Source organism: Mixophyes fleayi, chromosome 1 (assembly GCF_038048845.1).
Source record: "Mixophyes fleayi isolate aMixFle1 chromosome 1, aMixFle1.hap1, whole genome shotgun sequence".
Lineage (NCBI taxonomy): Eukaryota > Metazoa > Chordata > Amphibia > Anura > Limnodynastidae > Mixophyes > Mixophyes fleayi.
In genome coordinates, this window is record NC_134402.1 from 446,911,027 (window position 1) to 446,937,707 (window position 26,681).

The 26,681-nt window shown below is 42.8% G+C and overlaps 1 protein-coding gene across 1 annotated transcript in view; it reads left to right on the top strand.

Annotated features, from left to right (window-relative positions):
* LOC142101711 (elongation factor 2-like) overlaps window positions 1-21,045 on the top strand; it is a 22,615-nt gene extending 1,570 nt beyond the window's left edge. Inside the window, exons 2-15 of the mRNA XM_075186098.1 lie at window positions 4,508-4,722; window positions 6,727-6,908; window positions 10,076-10,287; window positions 11,044-11,225; window positions 11,846-11,951; window positions 12,048-12,161; window positions 14,452-14,590; window positions 15,021-15,216; window positions 16,069-16,327; window positions 16,748-16,855; window positions 17,436-17,793; window positions 18,718-18,896; window positions 19,372-19,504; window positions 20,708-21,045. Coding sequence (XP_075042199.1) covers window positions 4,508-4,722; window positions 6,727-6,908; window positions 10,076-10,287; window positions 11,044-11,225; window positions 11,846-11,951; window positions 12,048-12,161; window positions 14,452-14,590; window positions 15,021-15,216; window positions 16,069-16,327; window positions 16,748-16,855; window positions 17,436-17,793; window positions 18,718-18,896; window positions 19,372-19,504; window positions 20,708-20,901 — 2,577 coding nt within the window. The 3' untranslated portion in view covers window positions 20,902-21,045. The remainder of the gene's footprint in view (window positions 1-4,507; window positions 4,723-6,726; window positions 6,909-10,075; window positions 10,288-11,043; window positions 11,226-11,845; window positions 11,952-12,047; window positions 12,162-14,451; window positions 14,591-15,020; window positions 15,217-16,068; window positions 16,328-16,747; window positions 16,856-17,435; window positions 17,794-18,717; window positions 18,897-19,371; window positions 19,505-20,707) is intronic.
* The last annotated feature ends 5,636 nt before the right edge of the window (window positions 21,046-26,681 follow it).

The window sequence follows — 26,681 nt, forward strand, 5'->3', positions numbered from 1 at the left end:
TTGGGTAAAAAAGAGATTATTAAATTGCTAACCCCTAATATCCCTTATGGCATCATTGAATCATCAACAGCGCACCCTAATAAAATAACGTTCAGTAGAGCGTAGTATACCATGACTGATGCAGGACTATCGCAGCGTATTATAGACCTAAACGGCATTGTTTTTAAAAACCTAAAATATTTAATGAACTTGGTCAGTACTTGAGTCCCATATCGCGTGTGCAGCCTGATTGGTACGGTACAGCAACTCGCACCATTCTCGCTAGTAGCACTGACACATTTTGTTTACAATAATAGAGCAAAAATGCAAGTAGTGATTTATACTTTTATTTTACTCAGCAATTGATCACTTTAAATGACAGTAAAAGAGCTGCAATTCTACTTGCACATAAAAATGCAGAATTCTCGGTTACACACATTTTCAAACGCATGATAAGCCACCCGCCACTTCAAGGCGCTTCTGCTACTAGGGTGGTCCTAACTGTAAACTGTGAGAGTCCCTATTTTTGGGTCATACATACATATGTGTTTTTAAATTGAGCCTGCAGTGTTACAGTGGGTGGTGTACGATATCCGTGCTTTAGGAAATGTTCTATGAGATGCCGTTATTAATGACGTCCTTGAAAAATACATTAACAGCCCAATTTGTCTGGGTTCTATTCATTGTTATAACTGAATATCTTTGTTCAATGAACTTGCTGTTGGAAAAAATGCCTCTAACATGCAGGATTAAATATCATGTCAGTGAATGTTGAACACTAGAACAGATCTGGTATTATTCCTGGGAATTAGGTTAATGAGGCCCGAGGTAAGGATGGGAATCATTTGATGTTTCACCAGAATCTTCGGTGAGATGGTTCCGATGTTCGATGTTTAATCTTGCAGTGTGGAGGATCCAATGTCTCCTTGCCATCGCTAGATTTCTCCTCCGATGCTTAATGATGGTGGACATATAGTGAGACAGTATTTGATAACTGGAGCTATGTTGGTTCCTTCAGAACGCCTCTTCTTTAGGGCTGGTAAAGTTAAAACCAGAAATAGGATAAAGTAGCAGCTACTTTCAAGTTTACTATTTCTTCACAGCGCGAATGAGATAATTTTGGGGCTAATTTATAAGTGCACTGGACTGGAGGTCCCCACACCCCCATTTCCAGATACATTTTTTTAATATTCTCCTCCCATGTTCAATAGTCTTTTCCCCTTGGTGTTGTGAGGCCTATAATTAATCTACCCCAATAGTATACTCCGATATTGCAAAAAAACCCAAAACAAACTCCCAGTTTCAATGTATGTTGTGCTGTTTGTACAGCTTTTGTTATTTTATATGTTTACGCTATTAACCTGTTGGTACCGCTACAAATCAAGTTCAATAAATAAATAAATAGCTCTGTGTGGGCAATAGGGCCAGTGAGCTGTTCCATTACAGTGTTACTAGCTTATTGTTAATGCTTCGTGTTTTGTTTTTTTCTTCAATAACAAGTTTGCATCTTTATGATTTTTGCACCACTTGTGTGTGTATGTATATATAATATTTCTGTAAGCATAGATTTAGATAACCATAAGGATGATTTCAGAAGTAGTGTATTATATATTTAAGCAGCCAGTTTACTTAAAAAAATATAGACACATCTGTTCTAGAGCTAATGTTTAAGACTAAACATCGCTACAACCAATGTGTTGTTTTGAGGTCCCATCACTACCACAAGGTGGTAACTAGGAAATCTCATGGTTCTTCCCAAGAGCTGACAGTTACTCCACCTCTCCGGAGTCCCTTTTTTACGACACCCCCCCAGCTTATTACATAACATGGCTGTGTGCCCTAGCCTATGATATTTTTTTGGGGGGGGACATGCAACACAAGGTCCCCTCTAATCACAGACCAGAACTTATGCTGACTGCTTTAAGTATAGGACCGAATCATCCCCTCGGGTCCCTATGTAAGGGGCAAAGGATCGACCAAACCCCATATCCCATACTCCTCGGCCCTCCAAAGGGTAAACTTGATTACCTGTGTCTTTCTTTTGTCCGAAAGCTGCCCTCACAATTAGGAGGGATTGTCCCGTACTTGCGACGCACATTCTTTTCCCACACAGTGTTTAGACAATTGCAGTATCCCTCGAGTGATACAATATGAAAATGAAGCATATTGTGTCATGTGATCATTACTATATGCAAAATTACAAAATGCACAGAGCAACAATGAAAACCTCGCCCCATAAACTGCACCCTAAACTGTAGACATCGAGTTCTGGTGCTAACGTTTCAGTGATCATTAGGAAAAATGTCTATAATAAGGAACAATACCTATTACTGTAAGTTATTAAAGATATTAGAAATCACTTCAGAGATCCGTATAAGGTATATATTTATATGGAGATCCTCTGTGACTATTAAAATAACGTGGGGTTGAGTGGGTGGGATATTTTTGCTGATTATATAAGAATAAACAGATCTGTACAAGTCAATATATATGTATATATATAGGTGTCTCTTCAAGTAGTTCTTTCTTGTCTTTGATACAAATGGTATATAACGATATCTCCAAGGAGTCAAGACCATCAGAAAGGAATAATCCTCAAACAGAAAGAAATTGGTATCAGTGTGTATATACACAATACATTACGTGTCCCACACACCCAGTGTGAATCACATCACCACACCTTAATCACCAGAACAAGGTGAAATTTTAACCCCATTATTAGCATAATACTAACATGGCATGCATAATAAGGGGCATAGATGCAAGGGTAGACAGTGTCATTTTGCCACTGTATAAATCGTTGGTAAGACCTCATCTTGAATATGCCGCACGGTTCTGGGCACCACTCTATAAAAAAGATAATTTGGAACTAGAAAGGGTTCAGAGAAGGGCGACAAAATTGATAAAGGGTATGGAGTCATTAAGTTATGAGGAAAGGTTAGCCAGTTTAGGCATGTTTACTTTAGAAAAGAGACGTCTAAGAGGGGATATGATTACTATGTACAAATACATTAGGGGTCAATACAGAGAGCTTTCATGGGAACTTTTTACCTCAAGGACTATACACAGGACACGCGGTCACCCTCTAAGGTTAGAGGATAGGAAATTTCACAACCAGCAAAGGATGGGGTTCTTTACAGTAAGGGCAGTCAAGATATGGAATTCACTGCCAGGGAAGGTTGTGATGGCAGATTCAATAGATATGTTTAAGAAAGGGTTAGACAATTTTTTAGCGGAAAGGTGTATCCAGGGATACGACCGTTAATTAAAATGTAGGATAGTAGTGAAAATAGGGTGAAAATAGGACTGCAATACTGGGTCTGGGGGGATTTTCACAATTGAAACAGATTGGCGGTTGCTTACTCTGGATTAATTTCAAATATAAGTGCAGGATCGCAGGAGATCCAAAATAGGTTGAACTTGATGGACTGGTGTCTTTTTTTTTCAACCTCATCAACTATGTAACTATGTATGTAACTATGTAACATGCAAGATAAAGATAGGGGATATATAGGTAGGAGAAATATTGTTCAAAAACACACACAATACAGAAAAAATTGGAACACTATTACGATGGTATATCACAGGTCCCATATGCAGTCAACACTCCTTGCATCAAAATCCTCTCAGTGTGATTCGAATCCGGGGGTATAGGAGAGATATAAGGAGGTATATAGTGTTTTATCTTTTATTAAGACTTAAAAATAAATCCTATACACAAACATAAACATTAAAATTTCCATCCACAAATGCAGCGTATGTAATAGGGGAAAGTCCGCCTACCAGAACTCTGGAAAACAAACAGCGTGTAGCATGCTGATATCCTCTGTCTGCTTTCAGTAAAGATGTCAATCAGCTCTGTAACGGCGGTCCAGCGCCCACGGTAGCCAACGCGTTTCGACCCTATGTCTGTCGGGTCTTTGTCAAGGCTTCCTATATACGCTGATAACAATCCTTTTTATAGTTGTAACGAAACCCTCTTCTTTCATTTATGGCATAATCGTATTTTCTACACGTTATATTTCTTTATCGTGAAGAAAAGCTATGATTTACTGGGGCAGTTTACTAAAGTACTTCAGCCGGGACCGCAGCTATGATAGGAATGTGTGTGCATTGTATATAGGGACCACTCACAGTGGCCGCCCTTGTAAGTCACATTCAGACTGTAGAAGTCTTTGGAGTCTGAAAAGTATGTTTCCATTAATCATTTTCACATATGTGCACAGGTGCTTATTTGGTATTTTAAAATAAATGTTTCATTTTTTGGTCCTCCTTAATAAGTGCAGAGTTAAGGAAATGTTGGGTATGTGCGGAGAGGGTTCAGCTAAATTAAATCACTGCACAGCTCTGGGATCCCCCGTCCTGACCAGACACTGGCTCGTTTCCCTGCATTCAAAAGAACGCTCCTTAAAATACTGACCCTGTTTATTACTATAATGATGCTCATTGCTTAAGGCCGAACCAAGGGCTACAAAGATTTCTATTTTGACATCAGTCTTCACCTAAGTCCTTGTATTTCTCCTCATAGGTGAACTTCACGGTAGACCAGATCCGAGCGATCATGGACAAGAAGTCCAACATTAGAAACATGTCTGTAATTGCTCATGTTGACCATGGCAAATCCACTCTGACAGATTCCTTGGTATGCAAAGCCGGCATCATCGCCTCTTCCAGAGCCGGCGAAACGCGCTTCACAGACACGCGCAAAGATGAACAAGAACGCTGCATCACCATTAAATCCACGTAAGTACCGCCAGTCGTCTGCGGAATGCGTTGGGTCCTACGTAAGTTTTCTATTATACTTCGAGATTTGCTAGTCTCCTGCTCGGGTTTCTTATCACGTTAAGCATAATTTCCTTAGTTGTCTTTAGGTTAATGTGTGCGTGCTTTTTTCCTCATACTGTGTTGTCAAATTGGACGTATATATCTGGTGGTTTGTTTTGCACAGGTTGTATTTATGTAACACACTGCTTAAGCTACCACAAATGCAGACTAGAATCCCGACTGCTGGTCATCGAACTCCAGAGTCAGGCCCAGTTTCGTCCCCTCCCCTAACTCACTGCTGGAAGATTGAATATCTCCGTCTCTTTTTTTAGGAGGAATGGATGTCCTCTTCCCCTGCCTCCTCCACTCCCTTTTTTTAACTTCTCCCTGCAAGCTGCAGCCTGAGGAATTGAAATGAGTTCAAGACAGCGAGTGCTGATTATTTTTAGACTCTGCTTTCATGTAGTCAACAGTTTCCCAACCAACGTGTTCTGTATCCACGTTGAAGCAAATTGGCCAATCACTCTGGAATAAGCATCTGACAGCAGTGTGTTGTATAAGGAAAACTAATAATATATCTGTTGTCCCCTTTACATTAAAGGACCATTTCACTCCACCGTTGATATTCTCTGATATGAACCTTGAAGCTTATATACATCATTCAGGTCTAGCAGAAAACCTTCAGGCCAAGTTACATGTATTTATATCGGACAATGATTAATGAAAAAGAAGTATTCGAGTGCAAGCGGATCTGAAGAAATATCTCTTGATGAATACATGTGTATGTGCGCTCTGATCTGACCAACATAATATACAGCGGGATATGTACAATACATATGAGGAATACAGGGAACGGACCGAAAAAAAGAAATTAAACCGACTAGGGGCGTATTCAGTTAGGTCCGGCACTGGCGGCTGCGCGTGTAAAGTGAAAATATGGCACCACAACAACGCGGATTTCCCTTCACAACCCTATGGAGTGCGCACGGAAATCCGCGATGTTGCGGTAATGGGACTCGTACAGCCGCACGTAATCGCGGACTGGAAAGCTAATTATACATGACCCTGGATGTCACCTGTTAATAATATATTCATTAATAATTAAAATTAAAACTAGAGTCCCCCGACCCCCCACCCCCCAAGCAAGCTTGTCAGTCACTCTCTCTTCTCAGAGAAGCACCTGCTATGGTGGACATATTTAAAGGATAAATCCACATTTTGTGGATTATTTTCTTTTTAGGGAATTAATATGCAAAAGAGACCCAAAGGGTTTAGTTTCCAAATGTAACCACTATCCTCTATGTAATCGTTTGCGGGATACACTCTCTAGCACTCGCCCTTCCTGCAGATTCTGGCTTCTGACCTGGCAGCAGGGTTCAGGCGTTGACCGATTACTGCATATACCCGGCAAACTGAAGGATGAAGAACCCGCAGGAGTGGTAAATGCTCGATCCAATTGTCAAAATTCATTTAATTTTTTTAAAGTGGTTTTATGTTGGCTCTGTGACCTCTCAGTGGTTTATTAAAGGACAAGCAAACGCTCCAAAACAAAATAAATACGCACCTGCCCATCTACAGACAGACAGCCTAACCTGCGAGTGCATGCTGAGAAGAGAGCCAGATTTAGAAAACCTGCCTGTATTCTGGTTTTCAGACCAAATTGGGTGTTGGGGGAGGGAGAGGGGGTTGACCACAAATCTGCTGGGCTCATCTGTCTGAATCCTGCAGTGCCAATAGGGGGCATGCTTTCCAACCTGGCCATCCTAGCCTGCGCTTGCAGGTTTGGGTGTCCGTCCATAGATGGGCGGTTACGTATGTATTAGGAAGTGTTACATGTCCATGTGAGCAGCGAGCGTGTGCACCAACAATCCCAGTACTAGCAAAGAGGGGTATAATGTCAGAGAGTTTCAGCAGACTCTCCCCTCCAAACTGCTAATTAATAATTAATTGCGTTGCTAATGGCATTTTGCATTGATCTTGTAGGGCAATTTCCTTGTACTATGAACTCTTGGACAATGACTTGGCTTTCATCAAGCAATGCAAGGATGGCTCTGGTTTCCTCATAAACTTGATAGATTCCCCCGGACACGTAGACTTTTCTTCAGAGGTGACGGCGGCGCTCAGAGTTACAGATGGCGCACTTGTAGTGGTTGATTGTGTATCCGGTAAGTTCTCCAGTTTGGTGTATAACTGAAAACAGAGCAGGAATCTCCTCTTACGCCCTCCTTCTCTTTCCTCATGAAGTTAATATTGCTTGCATGCTCATAGGTAACATTAAAAAAAATATAATGCAATATTCTGGCCTACTTTAATAAATATATTTTTGTGGTTATCTCTCTCGTTTGATTAAAGCCATGGTAAATCTCAACTCAATGTATACTTTTCATTTATGGAGAGCCTGTGTATGCTCTATAGTTAATCATATAGCCTGCACATGGGAACTAATTAACAAATGAACCTGAGACAATGTCTATGGTTTAGACCGAGTGTTTTACCACTGGTTACATTTTTGTATTAAACAATATTTTAAAAAAAAGCATTTTATATAGTTATATAAAGAAAATACCCCAAGGTGAAAAGACAGAGTTGTCTAGATGTAAGCTCAATAATTAATTCTCCAGTAGATTAATTTGTCAACCAAGTCGTTAATTACATGCTCCAAATAGGACGTTATTGATAAAGTGAATTCAAAATTCCTCTTTAATTAAGACATATTTGCCTACTTCTTATTTTTTCTCTCCGGGAGATCCTGGAAGTGGCCAGGGCGCCACGATTTGCGCTATTATCCCACTGACGTCAGGGACACAATTATGTGATTCGTGGCACCCTGTATGATGCGGGAGAATGGTCTGCTCTCCCGGTAGTCCCACCTCCGAGAGTCTCCCGAACATCCGTGTAGAGTGGGAATTATGAATAAGGGGAAACTCCACCTCTGCAAGGAGATGATTTTAGAATATTATATGCCAACTGTAGAGTGAGAATTGGTCGCAGTGCAGCGGTCGCTGAGTAATGTGTATAAACCAATGTCTGTGTCCATATCGTAGTGGACAATGTTGTGTTTCATGATAGAAACTTTCAAATATATCAAGGGTTATAACAAGATGCAAGAGGGAAACATTCTTTAATGGAAGAGTAGTATTAGAACACGAGGACATGTACTGACACTGGTGGGAAGAGAAGTATTAGAACACGAGGACATGCACTGACACTGGGGGGAAGAGAAGTATTAGAACACGAGGACATATACTGACACTGGGGGGAAGAGAAGTATTAGAACACGAGGACATGTACTGACACTGGGGGGAAGAGAAGTATTAGAACACGAGGACATGTTCTGACTCTGGGGGGAAGAGAAGTATTAGAACACGAGGACATGTACTGACACTGGGGGGAAGAGAAGTATTAGAACACGAGGACATGTACTGACACTGGGGGGAAGAGAAGTATTAGAACACGAGGACATGCACTGACACTGGAGGGAAGAGAAGTATTAGAACACGAGGACATGCACTGACACTGGGGTGGGGGAGAGAAGTATAAGAACACGAGGACATGCACTTACACTGGGGGGAAGAGAAGTATTGGAACACGAGGACATGCACTGACATTGGGGGGAAGAGAAGTTATTAGAACACGAGGACATGTACTGACACTGGGGGGAAGAGAAGTATTAGAACACGAGGACATGCACTTACACTGGGGGGAAGAGAAGTATTAGAACACGAGGACATGTACTGACACTGGAGAGAAGAGAAGTATTAGAACACGAGGACATGTACTGAGACTGGGGGGAAGAGAAGTATTAGAACATGAGGACATGTACTGACACTGGGGGGAAGAGAAGTATTAGAACACGAGGACATGTACTGACACTGGGGGGAAGAGAAGTATTAGAACACGAGGACATGTACTGAGACTGGGGGGGAAGAGAAGTATTAGAACACGAGGACATGTACTGACACTGGTGGGAAGAGAAGTATTAGAACAGGAGGACATGTACTGACACTGGGGGGAAGAGAAGTATTAGAACACGAGGACATGTACTGACACTGGGGGGGAAGAGAAGTATTAGAACACGAGGACATGTACTGACACTGGGGGGGAGGGAAGTATTAGAATACAAGGACATGTACTGACACTGGGGGGAAGAGAAGTATTAGAACACAAGGACATGTACTGACACTGGGGGGAAGAGAAGTATTAGAAAATGAGGACATGCACTGACACTGGGGGGAAGAGAAGTATTAGAACACGAGGACATGTACTGACACTGGGGGGAAGAGAAGTATTAGAACAGGAGGACATGTACTGACACTGGGGGGAAGAGAAGTATTAGAACACGAGGACATGTACTGACACTGGGGGGAAGAGAAGTATTAGAACACGAGGACATGTACTGACACTGGGGGGGGAGAGAAGTATTAGAACACAAGGACATGTACTGAGACTGGGGGGAAGAGAAGTATTAGAATACAAGGACATGTACTGACACTGGGGGGAAGAGAAGTATTAGAATACAAGGACATGTACTGACACTGGGGGGGAAGAGAAGTATTAGAACATGAGGACATGTACTGACACTGGGGGGAAGTAGGTTCAGAGGGAATCTGAGGAAAAACTACTTCACAGAAAGAGTAGTTGTTAAGCGGAATAGCCTCCCATCAGAGGTGGTAGAGGCTAATACAGTAGAGCAGTTTAAACATGCTTGGGATAGACATAAGGATATCCTTACAAAGAATAAAAGATCAAATAGGGTTTGAGGTTATCATAGGTTAAAAAATGGGCAGACTGGATGGGCCAAGCGGTTCTTATCTGCCCTTATATTCTATGTTGAACATAAAAACTGCTTTGTTCGTAAAACTGTTTATTAATAAAGATATTGTGTATTTGAATCGGTGTAAATGTACCTGACTGCAGGGTCCCGCACTGATCAGCTGTCGGCCTTTCATTAATTAATTACTAATTGTGATTGGTGGTTCTCTTTTTACATTTGTAACTGCAGGCCATCAGCCAAAAGTAAGCAAAACATTTATAATAATAACGTTTACGTGTTTCCTAAAGTTATTTTCATCAGCAAAAAACCCTAATGAAATAATTTTTAAAATCACCCATTTTATTAATGTAAAATGGTGTCTGCTGTCCGAGTCTATACCCTGTTTATATCTCTTACAAACGTTTACCAGTTCCATGTGTCTGTTTACTCCCATGTATCCCTATGTATAAGTGTGTACCAAGCAGCAGATTGTCTAGCCCCCTTGTGTGGTGATACGGTTACATCCTGCTTGTGCCAGCACTGAGCCGCCGTCTCCTGCTATTTCTACGTCTCTTTCAGGTGTTTGTGTTCAGACTGAGACCGTCTTGCGGCAGGCTATCGCCGAACGAATCAAACCCGTCCTCATGATGAACAAAATGGACCGGGCGCTGCTGGAGCTTCAGCTGGTGCCAGAGGAATTGTACCTGACCTTCCAGAGGATAGTGGAGAACGTCAACGTCATCATCTCTACGTACGGAGAGGGAGAGACGGGGCCCATGGGGAATATTATGGTAAGCACCACTGTGAGCTGCTCACCGTGGTCTGTGCTCCCGATTTAGAACAGGCATCAAATCTTAGATCGACCTTCTGCGTCATTCTGGTTTCCAGCTGTATTTTTTATTTTACATACTTGGGAGATCTCTGATCAAAGTTGGAGGAAAGTCTCTGGGGTTGCACAAAATGGGAAGAATTCAGTAAAAGCGTAAATGTTTTTTGTTGGGGTTTTCTTTCTGTGATTTCGTTCTATGCCCATAAAATAAAGATACTTAATCCAATATGCTGCCAATTGAAAGCACTATCTCTTCTGAATAAAACAGTACACAGTTGGCTTAATTAGATGAAGTATGCGTAAAACCCATTATTCCCAACCCAACATAGTACAAAAATAATTCCAGTCATTAAGATGAAAACTACTTAAAGAGGTTAAAACTGCCTTTGTTTATTCAGCTTTCGGAACATTTTCGGAAGCGGTTTTGCAGTAAATATAATGATGTCTCACTTTCCCATTTAATTATCTACCTTTTCTTTGTTGTGTGAATATCTTTGTCCTTTCATGATTGGGCAATTTCCTAAAAGACTTGTTTTATTTTCATCACCCTGACCAGTCTGTATAGTATCAAAGTTTTAATTTATTTTTCACACAAGATTTTCGTACCTTTTCAATAAGTTAATGTTCTGATTAGCTGCTTAATTAGCCGGTTTGAATTTGGAGAGTTCTGAATGATTCCTTCTGTGCTGTCACCCACAAACCCTGTGTTACCCCATAGATCGACCCAGTGATTGGCACTGTTGGCTTTGGCTCTGGTCTGCACGGCTGGGCCTTCACCCTCAAGCAATTTGCAGAGATGTACGTTGCCAAATTCTCCGCCAAAGGCGAAAAGGCGCGGCTCCCCCCGGCCGAGCGAGCGAGGAAAGTGGAAGAGATGATGAAGAAATTGTGGGGAGACAAGTACGTAGTAGCATAACACTACTATGCAACAATAACCTATCCCCATAGACACCAATAGCAACAGTTCCACCAGACCCTGTATTGAAAAAATTGTGCCGTTCTTGTAGCTAGAAACATGAAATACAGACAGATTATTGCAACTTTTGCACTAGAAATGGACAGATGGATAGTGCTATAGTAATTATACCAGGCTTCGCTGACCTTTTTCGTTTAAATAAAACAGATCTGACTACATTTTTAGAGCTTTAAGGGCTTGCCGATAGGTTTTCCAGGGAAGAGAGCAGCATAAAGATCTTGTACCACGCCACCGATGACGTCACATGGGCAGCAATAAAATACTCGGTGGAGACTATGAGATAATGATGGAGACATCAAATGCTTGTACTTCGTTGCTGTCTCTGTTGACGGCTCACCGTCTATAGTGTCTATCCATGGTGAGATAATGCTCATGTAAAGCTCTAGTGTTTTAGTCTTGGTAGCACCTTATAATGTACCTATTCCTAGTGAATTGATAGGCTACATTATCAGCTGCCTGCTTCGTGTGTAGCCGTTACACTTTATCCCCTCTTGTGTAGTTAATGTTGCTAAGAACTTATGTCTTGTGACACTTGCGTCTTTAGGTATTTTGACCCAGCCGCAGGCAAATTTAGCAAATCTGCAACCAGTGCCGACGGGAAGAAGTTACCGCGGACGTTCAGCCAGCTTATCCTGGACCCCATCTTTAAGGTATTGGGTAAATTTAATGTTGCCTTTTTAAAAGTTCAGTGTATTTAGGCCATAATATAGATGTTGTACTGAGACCAGCATGCACTTGAATTGTAGGTATTTGACGCCATCATGAACTTCAAGAAAGAGGAAACTGCCAAACTGATCGAGAAACTGGACATCAAGTTGGATGTGGAAGACCGGGAGAAGGAAGGGAAACAGCTCCTCAAGGTAATGGGTCCTTCCACTGGAGCAGAATATCAGGGTCAGCGTGCCCAAATGGGAATCAATATCTTCCCTTAGCTTTAAGGAGGGGGGGAGCACGGACGACTGCACTCTGGAGTTATGCTCCACGGCGGGAGGCGGGTCATATTAAGAATTAATCTCCTCCTCTATCTTACCCTCTCCAACTGCCAGGTAGGATCTGTTTTACAAGTGTCCTCACCATTGCACTATGTGGATATTCCCAGTCCCTTACTTTAGGAGTTAGTGTTGCTCCCAAGTCCGTGCCCAGTTAATAAATCATTCGGGGCTACACACGATACAGGCGGCCATAGTTGTATGCTCATTTGAGATGCTTTATTTCACTACCGACAGGTACACAGAACAACACAATGTTTCGGGGATTTTTCTTAAGATGCATACAGGTTTATTAGTATACTCTAGTACACCTGTCTACAACAAACTTCACAGTAAACTGTAATTGTATGAACTTCCTTGTAGACAGAGGCACGTGTGTGTAATGTGCCTCTATATGAATTAATGTTCATATGCCAAGTGAAACAGCATGGAGACAAGAATTTGTAGGTCTATGTTCAATTCAATCTATGGAGCCTTGCTCGTAGGCAGTTGAAAAGGAAAAGACAAACATCACTTAAAATAAATACAATAAGCGTTGACACCCCATTGTAGTAACATGCTTAAAAATCTTTTGTTATGTCGTTAAGTGAGAGAGAAGCTTTTACAGTATATCTAACCCATACTCTACATCTGTTATGGCTGATAATTCCTGTCCTTTCCCTTCTTTCTTCTCTAACCGTTCTCTTTCAGTTCAGCCCTTATTCTGGGATTATCCAGAGATCCGTGAGGACCTCATGTATACTAATCACACCTTTATTCCAGGTGGATTATGTCTAATGTGTGATTTCTCCGTGTCTGTTCTTCTCCCCGTCTAGGACGTCAGCAGTAATAATTCTTAGTGGCAGGCAGGAGGACATTTTATTTCAGGCACTCTTGCATTTCTCATCCATGGACCCCCCCAGGCGTAAGCAGACGTCCCTCCCCCGGGTTTCAGGATTCCATATCCGACAAAGGTGTGACCATATTCGACAAGTGGGGTACAGCGATAACGGGGTTATATTCTCACTCATTATTCAGAACATGAATTGGACCGAACCATTCCCAATTTTAAGATTTTAAAATATCAGTTTGCAATACAGTGGCATTCTACATTGCTAGTAGGATCTTCAGTGGGACTATGGAATATTTACCAGTCTCTACGCCACATTTAATGCTTAAAGTACACCTGTTGTCTGCACAGAATGGAAGCAGACATTTTTTGGGCAATGTCGGAATTCTCCAAGAACCAATGACAACGCTGAAAGCGCAGCCTATCCATTCCCAAAGGACCAGTGATATCACCGAACTACTTTGTGATGTCACTGGTTCCTAGTGAAATGATCCTTTAAATGGAGCTGGAGGAAAGCTCTGCGGGGCCACATCCGGCTCCAGGGGGACATCTGTTGGACGTTCCTGATCTAAGAGGCAGATTGTCTTCATATTAAACCCCTTCCCTTTGTATAAATGGAAGTAACGCAGGTCTGTGTAATGATATATTGCTATCACTAGCTCTGCCTGGCACCAATGTGTAAGTGGCACCTGCAGAAGATGGTGTGAATAATGGTGAGAATATGACCCCAGGAGCACATTATATTGGGTACTTATTACCATGGAGTTTGCCAGAATTTGTGGCTGGCAGCTCCGATTTGTCACATGGTGCTGAATAAGCGTTTGGGAGGGGGTGAGAGTGAGGGGATAAGCAGGGGTGTAGTTCCTGTAAGAAATTATTTGTTGGAACTGTGAAGCAAATACAGAAAGAAACTACATGTAATCTTATAACTGCTTGGGGAGCACATTTTCTAGAGAGCTCTGTAAACTAATAATTACTAAAAGAGAATAAGGTGTTCAGCAAGGAGACTGTGGGTTCCATTAACCATTAATAAAAAATATTTTTTTACTCCAGCACTGGTGAAATTATATTATGGTTAACAGTCAGGTTTATAAATCTTTTGTAAGGTCCGGAGTCTGGTGTGGTAGGGGTAACCCTGGTGTGGTAGGGGTAACCTGGATTATAGATATGTCCAGTGCACGGTGCCAGCTGAGATTGTGTATCGTTGACGTTCCTCTTACATCCTGCCTGTGGTACCTGGACGCTGAAGAATGCTACTTCTGATTTCTTTCCTCCTTTGGTGATAAAGCGTTCAGTCCCGGGCACGTGTCATTCTGTATTCCTGTGCTGCAGGCCGTCATGAGGCGCTGGCTGCCGGCTGGAGAAGCCTTGTTGCAGATGATCACAATCCACCTGCCTTCCCCCGTGACGGCGCAGAAGTACCGGTGTGAATTGCTGTACGAGGGGCCGGGAGATGATGAGGCTGCTATGGGTAAGGTCGCCACCTGGGACACTTCAAAACACAGGCATTGTTAGATACACATTGTTGGGTACGGAACAATTTCTTATCTCGACTGTAAATGTATCAAACCTTCTGAAATGGAAAAGTAGAGGTGTTGCCAATCAGATTCTATTTATCTATCTAGTACATTCTAAAAAGCACTAGAATCTAGAATAGATTGGTTGCTATGGGCAACACCTCCACTTTTCATTTTCAGATGGTTTGATATGTTTACCCCTTGTTCGCTTTAGTGTACAGTGTAGCAAAGTGTTAGAGCCTTGTAATACAGAGGTGATTCATATTCTTGTTGCCAGGATATTCTGTTCTGTAAGACACTTGTTCATAAATAGTATTGTGTTTGTGGAAAGATCTGGAGATATCCTGGAGTTTGAACACAACTTTTCTTTATGATATTACATAGGTGTGAAAGCCTGCGACCCCAAAGGTCCTCTAATGATGTACATCTCTAAGATGGTGCCCACATCTGACAAGGGACGTTTCTACGCCTTCGGCCGCGTATTTTCCGGGATTGTCTCGACAGGACAGAAAGTGCGTATTATGGGTCCCAACTACACTCCAGGGAAGAAGGAAGATCTCTATCTGAAGCCTATTCAGAGGTACGTTCACCAGCAGAACTTTGTCTCCTCTGAAGACCATACAACTGCTAACAATTATAGGATCCTTTTTGCACGTTTTATCTACAAACATATTTTCTCCATTAGCCATCTGGGGCACACAGATTTATTAAGGGGGTTAAGTCCAAAGATTAGGGTCCCCTGAGTCCTTCTGGGATGAGCCAGGTATTTGTGCTCTCAGCATGGGAAGTGTGGATCAGATCTTTGCTTGGTCTTTATATCCGTTTAGTTAGGTGATTATGACTACAAAGAGTTTCTGTACTTGAATGACCAGGTTGTGTCTGACACCCAGAGTGTTGCAGAGTGGGGTCCTGGTCTCTTCTCCTTCCTCTCCTGCCGTGTGACCCTATCACTCACCCTTGGAGGTAAGATGAAGCCACAAGCTGCCAGGAGAGTGTACTGACCTGACTGGCTGGTAAACTGCTGTCTGCTCTCCCCTCCGTCTCCCCCGTACACATAAATACTCTGGGTGTTCTCCTAAGCAGCACTGAGTGCTGGACGTATTGGGGAAGCATTTAATCATTAGCATGAAGGGAAACCGCCTTTGTGGCCACTTATTGCCGACATGCCTGAAGGAAGGTATCTGCCATTTGGTTGTGCACAGAAGCCTGGTGCCTAATTCTAATATACCAATGTTCAAGAGGTGACCATTTAGGCTGATCATGGACTCTTGGAAGCTTGTTTTAGACCCATGTGAAGCATATTTCCAATGTGGTGCATGGCACATACCAGCACTCAAATACAGGGTCACGTATGCTGCCCTATTGTACATTCCAACCTCCATCTATAGACTATAATGTCCATAACACATTCTTTTACCTTCTTAACTCCCAGGACCATCCTGATGATGGGTCGTTACGTTGAGCCCATCGAGGACGTTCCTTGTGGAAACATAGTTGGCCTCGTTGGCGTGGACCAGTTCTTGGTGAAGACCGGCACCATCACCACCTTTGAACACGCCCACAACATGCGAGTGATGAAGTTCAGCGTCAGTCCTGTCGTTCGTGTGGCTGTGGAGGCAAAAAATCCCGCCGACCTCCCGAAGCTGGTGGAAGGCTTGAAACGTCTGGCCAAGTCTGATCCTATGGTTCAGGTAGGGTCCGGAGATCCCAACAACATTGTACAATGGGCCGTTTACCACGCAGCACTTCTGTGTAACATCTTAGCTGGAATAACCGTCTCCAACACGCACATCTTAAATGCAGCCGTCTTAGTAATACAATAATATTTGCAGATCGTTTTAATTAACAATTCCCTAACATTTTGCATTTATACGTCTGTTATCTGCACCACCTACTTTTTACATTCTCCTCTAAAAATCTGGTGGCACCGCTTGTTTTACATAATTATGATTAACGGTCACTAATATCCTCATTAATCTACTGCACTAGTTCTAGGACCATGAATTCTGGGTCCATAGACTGCAAACCTGACCTGTCTTGTTCATTTTTGATGATTTTGGATGATGTTGCATTTGCGGAGTTGTAAAATGTGGTCCTTTCTATCTGTTTAGTGTATAATAGAAGAGTCTGGAGAACACATCGTTGCAGGTGCCGGGGAGTTACACTTAGAAATCTGCCTTAAAGATCTTGAAGAAGATCATGCATGTATTCCTATCAAGGTATGAGCCCAGTTTTACACTGTCGTTGCTGAAGAAAGTACGACTTCGCCGCTGGTCACAAGTTGGCATTTAACCTATAGTCTATTTGCTGTGTCTTTCTGTTTCTCTGCTGGTCTTAATGGCCACGTAGAAAGACATTTATATAATTGGTAGAGGAAAAGCATTGAAAGGTTTCTGTAGGTGTTCCAAGTAAATGTCACTACTGACCCCTGAGCTTGCTTGCTGAAGTTCCCCAGTCCAACTTGGACTGTGAACAAGGCTACAGAAGGAATGGAAAGCTGTTTGGAAGAGGTGAGAAAGGAAGCACAGGAACAGTTATCCGTTTCCACTCTTATATGTTCATGTTTTGCCTTTAGTGTTCGCTAATATACAACCTCTGGCTGATACAAAATAAATTTAATGATGGACGTACTCCCTATAAACCATTAAGTTTTCCTATTGAACAACACCAGTTATTTATTGTGATTTTCCTATCTTGTTTTCAGTTTATTAATTAGATGAGCATAAAGTTGATAAATTTCAGTTTGCAGTGTGTATTTGTGTTTTATGTCACTGACTAAGTTTTATTGTTCCCGTATAGAAATCAGACCCTGTTGTATCATACAGGGAGACAGTGAGTGAGGAATCCAACCAACTCTGCTTGTCCAAATCCCCCAATAAGCACAACCGTCTATATATGAAAGCCAGACCCTTCCCTGACGGCTTGGCGGAAGACGTTGACAAAGGAGACGTCGGTTCCCGGCAAGAGCTGAAACAGCGTGCCCGTTACCTGGCAGAAAAGTACGAGTGGGATGTGGCAGAGGCCAGAAAGATCTGGTGTTTTGGCCCTGATGGAACAGGACCCAACATCTTGGTAGATGTCACAAAAGGTGTCCAGTATCTCAATGAAATAAAGGACAGTGTTGTTGCCGGATTCCAGTGGGCCACCAAAGAGGCAAGTTCTTCACCATTGTCTGCCGTTCTGATGTTTGTGCCAACAAATATGGAGATAACTCCACTAGTTACCCGCTGTAGGATAGGGAATTGTGACCTATATAGAGAAGTGGTGCTGAACTGTCCGACAAAGTCTGTCAAGTTCAGTCATTCACTAGCTGTAAATGCCCATTGTTGATTGCTGTTGATCCAGGAGGTGAAAAAGCTTAAACTGAGTTGTAGACAATAGTCTCAGGATAGAAAAACAATAAACCTGCTGCTCCGTAACTGCATTTTGATTTCATTTCTAACCTGAATCAACAACCTGGCATTAAACGATTCAATAAAATTCATATTGTTTTAAGCCATTAAGACATTGAATCCAGGCTGAGACTGATGATCGGAAAATACTTGACGCAGAAGTATTGTAAATTTAATACGCTAGTCAATAGGTTAGAAGAAGGGTTACCTTCTTCCTTTATCTGCAGAAGATAACAAGTAATTCTACCCGTAGCCCTTATTTTGCTGCCTATTTGTGTGATTGCAGCCTTGTTAGTGTTTCGCTGAGAGGATGTGAAATGTCCTACATAAGCTCTTATAGAACAATATGTCAATTGCTGGTCGGACCAAAAATACTACAAGTAGCGTTCATGTGTGGCCCGCATAGGAGGTACATTCAGTCAGTTTGATCTGTTCCAGTGAAGGAACCCAGACGTAGGAGACTGGATGGAAGCAGTAGTCAGTGCAGTCCACCATTTTTCAGTGGAGATATCCTTTAATAATCTTAAAGTCATGACGACCATGGTGGCCGAAAGAGCCAAACCCATTCAATATACAGAATGCAAAGTCACTTATCCTGTGTTCTCCACTATGTCAGATCACCTATATTTTCTTTTTGTACTGAATAGAACAGCAGTTAAATATGGATTTCAATGTCTCTGTGCAGGGAGTTTTGTGTGAAGAGAACATGAGAGGTGCGAGGTTTGACATTCACGATGTCACCCTGCACGCGGACGCAATTCATCGAGGAGGTGGACAAATCATCCCCACAGCCAGGAGAGTGCTCTATGCCGCTGCCCTTACTGCCCAGCCCAGACTGATGGAGCCCATCTACCTAGTGGAGATACAGGTAAGGGCCAGGTAGTTGCACCAGATTCAAATGGAAACGTATCTTGATTTCCGCCTAGATCTACAGTCGTAACTAGGCACAAGTTCCGTGCTCTTCCTTCTTTGTAAACGCTAGTTGCATGCAGGTTGCGTCCAACGTGAATCGGGTTGTTTATGTCTAGATTTGACATTTGAGACATTCTGGCACTTGGCTGGCCCCGTGTGATCAGGTCACAAGATCTAAGTGCTGAGTGACTGGATCCAGCCAATGATGCCGCCTACGTCGTGGCCACATTGATCACAGACAAAGTTGCTGGGAGCTCAGGCTGAGTGACTGGACCTGTCCATGCATGGATACTGTAGGGTAACTTGTCATCGGCCTGTTGGTCTGATCTCATTTCTCTGGCAGCTACTGATTTAGACTTTCTGTTCTGTATAACATTGATTTAATGATTTAAATGTACACAGAAGCTGACCTCTGTATCCTATCTGCGCAGTGCCCGGAGCAGGTGGTTGGTGGTATCTACGGTGTGCTGAACAGGAAGCGTGGACATGTCTTTGAGGAATCTCAAGTTGCTGGAACACCCATGTTTGTTGTAAAAGCTTTTCTTCCAGTCAATGAGTCCTTCGGTACGTTCTTCCAGATCCCGTTACTAAACATTGCTGAATCTATATGGATAAGGTTATTTGGAGGAATTAAATGTCTAGTAAAGCTCTATTTCTGCTACGTGTTACACAATGCAGGGGTGCAGACTGCTAGGGTTAAGAAGTACTGTGTCCATCCATCCCTTGCTCTATGAGAAGGCGTGCACTCAAGAATGGCGCACTGTATTTGAGCATTCTTTTCTACAGGTGTTTTTAATTACAATTGTCGAGGTGTCAGTCTTATGGCAGCAGTAGAAGCCTGGAAGACCTAGTGCTAGTGCAGGAGTTGAAACCAAGCCACTAACTAAAAACCGAAGGTGGATTATAATTAACACTGTACCATTCAGCCTCTAGATTGCCCGTCAACCCAAGTTTTCTGGTCTTTGGGGGGCCTCAGTCGAGGATGAGCTTTTCACCTTACTACAAACTCCCCTTCAGGGGGACTTACATGATGGTCTGAGCAGGATTGTTTTGGTTAAATTTGTTTCTAGACCCCCAAAAGTAAGTAACATCTAGGCCAATATCTTAACCTCAGCACTACATTCCAGTTAGCATAACAGAACACTCTCTTTCCATTTCACCCTCTCGCATTCAGTCTATCACTACTCGTTTTACAAGACAACGTGAATATAGGCTGAAGAGTATAAATGAGGGCTTCAATGTGTGGCCATTTTTCAAAAATCTGATGCGTCCTTGAGCCCTAAATTAACTGTTGCATTGTTTGCAGACCCTTTTGTAGTTCCTTAATCAGTTTTTCATCTATGTCCAGTTTTCACAAGGCATAGGCTGTCCCCAAAGCATATGGAGGTAGACTTACATTGATTGGAAAGGACTGTGTCATTCTCAGTCACTTATGATTTCATTCGTCAGGCCCTTCTGTTGGTTGGGATATGGGAGAGAGTGTGAGACTCTGCAAGCGACCGTCATCCACAGACACATAGGAGACTGGGCTACACTGAACAATCCATGTATTAATTCATGTAAAAAGTTACTTTTTTATTACTAATTAATGGAGGGGTCCTGCACTTCAACCAAGGTGGCTTTGTAGCAAGAAAATAGTTAAGTATTATAATGGATAGAAAACATAAGGAGTACTATGGATTTGCTTGATCATATTATCAGGTAGAAATTACGTAGGTGTATTTTGCTTAGCTGATTCCATGACTCCTCTTCTCTCCCCTACGACAGGTTTCACTGCTGATCTCAGGTCCAATACGGGCGGCCAGGCCTTCCCTCAGTGTGTGTTTGACCACTGGCAGATCCTACCCGGAGACCCGACGGAATCCACCACCCGCCCTGCCCAAGTGGTCGTAGAAACCAGGAAACGTAAAGGTTTGAAGGAAGGCATCCCGCTCCTGGATAACTTCTTGGACAAATTGTAACCAGCATAATCAGGATCCCATTTCTCATTTAACTACACAGCAAAGGCAGCATTCTCTCAGCTGATCCAAACACCCCGCGCATAATTTGCCCAGAAAAAAAAAAAGTTTGAAAAAAAATAATAAAATTAAAAGAAGTGATGTAAATGTTGGGTGTGTAGTGTAATTTCCGTTTCTATGTAAGACGATCTGTAACATTAACCTGTCCTCCGATAGTACTTCTGGATTCTTACACAGTAGTACAGACAGATCCTTCTGACTGGTAGTTGGAAAGAGCCACAGATTTATGATGCATGACCCTGTTGTTTGGGACATGGACCATTTTTGAGTTTGAAGTTCAGCACTTCTGATAGAGGCTTGTGTGTTGAACACATAGATCAGTCAGTGACATAGGACAAACCAGCGGTTCAAAACTTTTTACCAACTGCAATAAGAACAAACCTCTAAAGAAGCATTAGGGAGCACAGGAACGAGGATAGCCTAAAAGACCGGGCCAAGTCATTTAGAGTGTTTATGTGGATTTCCTCCGGGTGCTCCAGTTTCCTCCCACACTCTATAGGTTAATTGGCTGCAGACAAAACTAACCCTACTTTGTGTTGGAGAATATATACTGTAATCTCCAATAGGGCAGGGACTGATGTGAATGACAAATATTCTCTGTACAGCGCTGCAGAATTGGTATATAAATGATGATGAAGTCACTGGACACCTGTTGTTCTAATATTTGAGTGGAGGGTTTAATATGAAGTAATGCATTTGGGTGGACATCTCCTTTAAAGGCAATATAACCTTCTGCCAACATTTGACATGTGAGCCCGTAACTTATTGAACAGTGCCTGGCAGTCACATTTAGTAACCATTTTTCTTTCAATATAGTAATGATGGTGGTATTCCGAGGAGTCTACATAGAAAGAGTTGGTGCTCCACTAGCCTCTATTTTCTAAAGCAGTCGTTGGTCCAACAGTCACATGTTGCAGATGTACGCACAGGAACAGAGATTAGTTTGGTTGTTAATGCTTGTGTAAAGGGGGCGTGGCCTGGACAAGCATAAAGTAGAGCGTATCGTTGCTCTCTGGCCCATATATCCTGCTAAACTCCTGTATGGTGGCTAAGGTGAAGGTTTTGACACAGAATCAGACTCAATAAACTGCAGACAAATTGGAGCTTAGGTGGTGGTCTCGGCACATTAGAGAGGTACCTTTCGCCCCCGTCGGCGCCCTGCCTCTGTGGTGGTAGTTGAAGCAGGAGTCCAGGACAGCACGAGTGCACCCAATAAATATATTTGGCACCCCTTACTAATAGCAGACCCGGTCTGTGTGATTATTGATGCTGGATTTACTATTTGTTACCTCTGTGCTGGCTGACTTGCTGTGGGAGCGTAGTGGCTGGCGGAGAGCAGCTCCCTCGTACACACCTGCTGTGAAGGCTCCTCGGTTTGATCCGGTGGGCTGCATTCATGATCTGCGCTGTCCTCCTGCAGTACACCTGTGGGGGAGTTGCTTGTGGTTGCCGTCTGCTCTTTCTTTTCCTGCTGCTCCATGATATGGCCGCCATATTGCCTTGGGCTGAGGAACTGCAAATCGGGCCTCAAGGTGACAGAGGGGAGGGAGTCTCCCCGTCCTCTTTAACATTATATAACAGCTTGAGCACAGGTACGAGTGTTTACACCTCAGACACCTGTTCAAGTCATTCCAGACTCCTGAACTCCAGAAGCTTGTAACTGTTACTGTGATTGGATCACTTATAAATAATATGGTATAAATTTATTTAAAGGAAATAGCACAGGGCGCTTATTTATATAATTGCCAATGCACTTATTTTTGATATTGTGCATATTTTGATAAAGGAAATCGTTACTTTGTTTTGAAAGCCTTTTGTATATCTTGGTGTAAGGAAATGTCTTGTTTGGGGTTTACAACTTTTCTTGGGGAATTCTTTTCTTTGGAGGAAATGTTTATTCTGCAACTGTTGGAAGAACGACTCATGCTAATTAGACCTTTTGATGTGTGATGGTCATAGGAAGATGTAATTAGACTTGCTGTCCACTGTAAGCTGTAGGAGCTCACAGCAAGGTTTTAAGATGGCACAGATAAGCGTAAATATTGTTAGCTTTGCAATGTATGTAAATCCATGATTGTGTAAACACATTGCATCCTGATTCTAAAAATAACCTGTGTCCTAATCAATATAAAAAGCAGTCTTGTACACTGAAATGTATCTTTCTGATGTTCCATCTGACCTGATCACCTGGTACCTTCAACCAGTGCAAGAGCAAATGAACACCACTACTTCAAGACCTGCTTGAATACATCTTCAAGCTGTAATCCTGTGACCTGCAGATTAGACCTAAAATCTAATCCGTTCTCCGAATGTTTCTGAGGTTGGACCCAGCTTTTCCGGTACCACCGCTCTGCCTGCTACCCTGCATCTCTGGTCAGCGTGACAAGCCAGGGGATATCCATCTACAGCAATCCTGACCCATAGTAAGAGGTCCGGAGTACCAGCCCAGGTACACCAGCAAGGGGATACCCCAGCATTGACAGTTACCCATAAGGAATGTGGTTCTGAGCGCCACAAAGGAGCCCAGTGGTGGCAGGCTCCTCCTACTGTGGCAGGCGGGGTGTATTCAGAATAACGAAAGGGGACGGTGGCAAAGTAAGGCCAGCCAGTTCCCAGCAACAACAGACAGGGTGGCATAGGCAGTCTATCCTGTCAGTTATCTTTTGCACAAAAGGCTGGGAGTGCGTTTCATTCTGTAAAATATGGTGGAGGATGAGTGCAATCTGTCCAGTTGTATTCCGACGAACCGAATCTACAGCTAGCATTATAACCTCTGATGCACAGAAATTTGTTTAACTACAAGGCTGGTGCTCAGCTATACACAAGACTGTAGAATAAATACACTTCAGCATCATTGCAAGGCAATATACTAACTCTCCTAAAACTATGGGCAAGTATAGCCAGTCCGCTGCGGCGGGAAAATTGGAGTTTTGCCATTCCACTACTGCATCTGGCTTGGGAGATACACTGCGCTCAGAGTCGTTGCGGTCCTCCACCTCTCCTTCCTCGCTGACCCATAGGTCACGCTACAACAGGTCTTATAGGTCATTGGCACATCTGAAAAACGTGTAACTGAAAAAATTGGGGAGGTGAAGGCCGACCTCTCCCTTCTCCGTCACAATATGCAGAAAATCAGGGAGAGAGTGGGTGAGGTGGAGACTCGCATATCTATATTGGAGGATGCCTTTGCCTTTGTCCCGGTGGTGGGACAGTTTGAGGGTTTGGAGTCACAAGTTTACCTGTTCAAGCAAAATATCACGGATATCAAAGTGCGTCTACACTGCAATAACATTCGTTTGGTTGGGCTGCCTGAGAAGGCGGAGGGTGCTGCCGCAGAGTCCTTCATGGAGAAGTGGTTGGTTCAATTGTTTGGTACCGATTTGTTTACAGGCCAATTTGTGGTGGTGGAGCGGGCCCACCGCATTCCAACCCAGGCACCTCCACCTGGACCTCATCCCCACACTTTTGTAGCCAAAATCCTGGACTACCGTGACCAAGATCCTGTGCTACGCTTGGCCTTGTAATACAATGGCCAACGAGTAGCTTTGTATCTTGAATTCGCTCTGGATGTACAAAAAATAGGGCTCAATTTATCCCGGTTTAAGAGATTACAGGACTTAGATTCCTTACGCTATGATCTTCCCCGCTTGGCTCAGGGTGGTCTTGGGAGGGCCGCACATCCTTCTTCAATACGCCCTGGTAGGCTGCTGTCTGGATTGACCGTCTGGGTGCTGGTGATCGCTGACCAATGATCCTTGATGACTGCTATTTTACTTCTCTTCCTTGTCTTCGGGACATTTTGGTGCTGAATGTTTATTTGCATCATGTGTTGGAACTGGTAGATATAGTATAACCTCTAATTCTCACTGTCTTAATGTTGTTTATTGTGTTGATAGGACATAATGCTATATCAACGGCACTATAAGATGAAATGGGCTGGAGGGTCCCCAGTTTTAAGGCCGATCTAGATCTCCGTTTGCCCCTTTCCTTTCTCTTTCTTCCTATTCCAACCCTTATTTCTAATATCTTAAATCAAAAATTAATGTTTGGCGGAAGCTGCCCCTCTGTCACTGGATAAATTTGATAAAGATGGCGGTACAGCAAAAATTCTTATATATACTCCAGCAATCACCCATATATATGCCACCTTCCATCTTCCGCAGCATTGACCAATCCTTGGTCTCTCTGATTTGGGTAGGGGTGAGGGTTAAGCTCATCTTCGTTGTATAAGTCTAGATTCTCTGGTCACTGGTAGCCTGGCGCTTTCTATCTTGAAATTAGGCAGCATGGTGGCTTAATGGTTAGCACTTCTGCCTCACAGCACTGGGGTCATGAGTTCGATTTCCGAACATGGCCTTCTCTGTGGAGTTTGTATGTTCTTCCCGTGTTTGTGTGGGTTTCCTCCGAGTGCTTCGGTTTCCTCCCACACTACAAAAACATAGGTTAAATGGCTGCTATCAAATTGGTCTATGTGTGTGTATGTATGTTAGTAAATGTAGACTGTAAGCTCCATTGGGGCAGGGACTGAAGTAAATAAGTTTTCTGTACAGCGCTGCAGAATTGGTGACACTTTATTTATAAAGAGATGATGATATTATGTTGCCTTTCAGTTTGCCCATCTGAAAACATGGGTCTCTGATCCTGATTATCACAACCTACATTGGGAATTAGTGCATCAATTTAATGCTAATTATAGGCTTTTACAGTCACTGCTCTCGGAACAGCTCAATTCACTGACTTCCCTGCTGCCGATAAAAGCAATTAAGATTTAGACAGTTAGTAAATAAAATGGTGGCATATACCAACACTGACCTATGCACACCTATTTGGGGGACAAGGAAGTTAAAGGAATTGGACACAGTGGAAGGGTCCAGGCGGTGGTCCCAATATGGTGTAAAGGTTCTTGGTCAATTATATTACGCGGATGTTCTGAAATCATTTGATCAGTCGTCTAGGGAATTTTCCATACCCAGAACCTTCTCTTCCATCCAACTGCGACATGCTATGACAACACAATTTAAGGGGAAACCAATGGTAATTCTTATAGCCCCACTAAGAAAGCAACTACAGGCCCTTGGTAACAAGGGTTTGATTTCATATATGTACTCACATTTCCTATATGAAATATAGGTCCTCTGACAAAAACTGGGGGATTGTCCTGGACAGCTCTAGAGGCTACACAGCTACTGTCACAAACATGCTCTCAGCTGCCGCGAGTTTGGGGTGTTTGCTATATGAGGTCACACGATTCCAGCCCGCAGTCTCTTTACCTATCACACAGGTTATAGACCTACTGAATCTCCCCAAACAGTGCTCACACACCCACACACTTCAGGTTTGCCACCACCTATTGAATACGGGCAATAGGACCCCAATATACTGTCCCACAAGGCTTCTAGCTATCCACAGACTAGCAAGACCCACCCCAGCAAGCCAAGGGTTAACTCTTCACACCTCCAGACTGTTACACAAATGTAAATGCAAGCACACTCAGCTTGTTAATCAAATGTATCAACAAATAACACACTGGCATTCAAAGGGTTAACTTGGTCGAGCTATATTCTTCTTAACAGGCTAATGGATTCATTAGAGAATCAAGGACGCAACATATTAAATTATAGATGTAATATACAAAAGTACAGGGCATACAGATATAATAATAATGAATAAACAATAGATTAACATAATAAGCAAAAACTGTTTAAAATAAAAGGAATTGAATT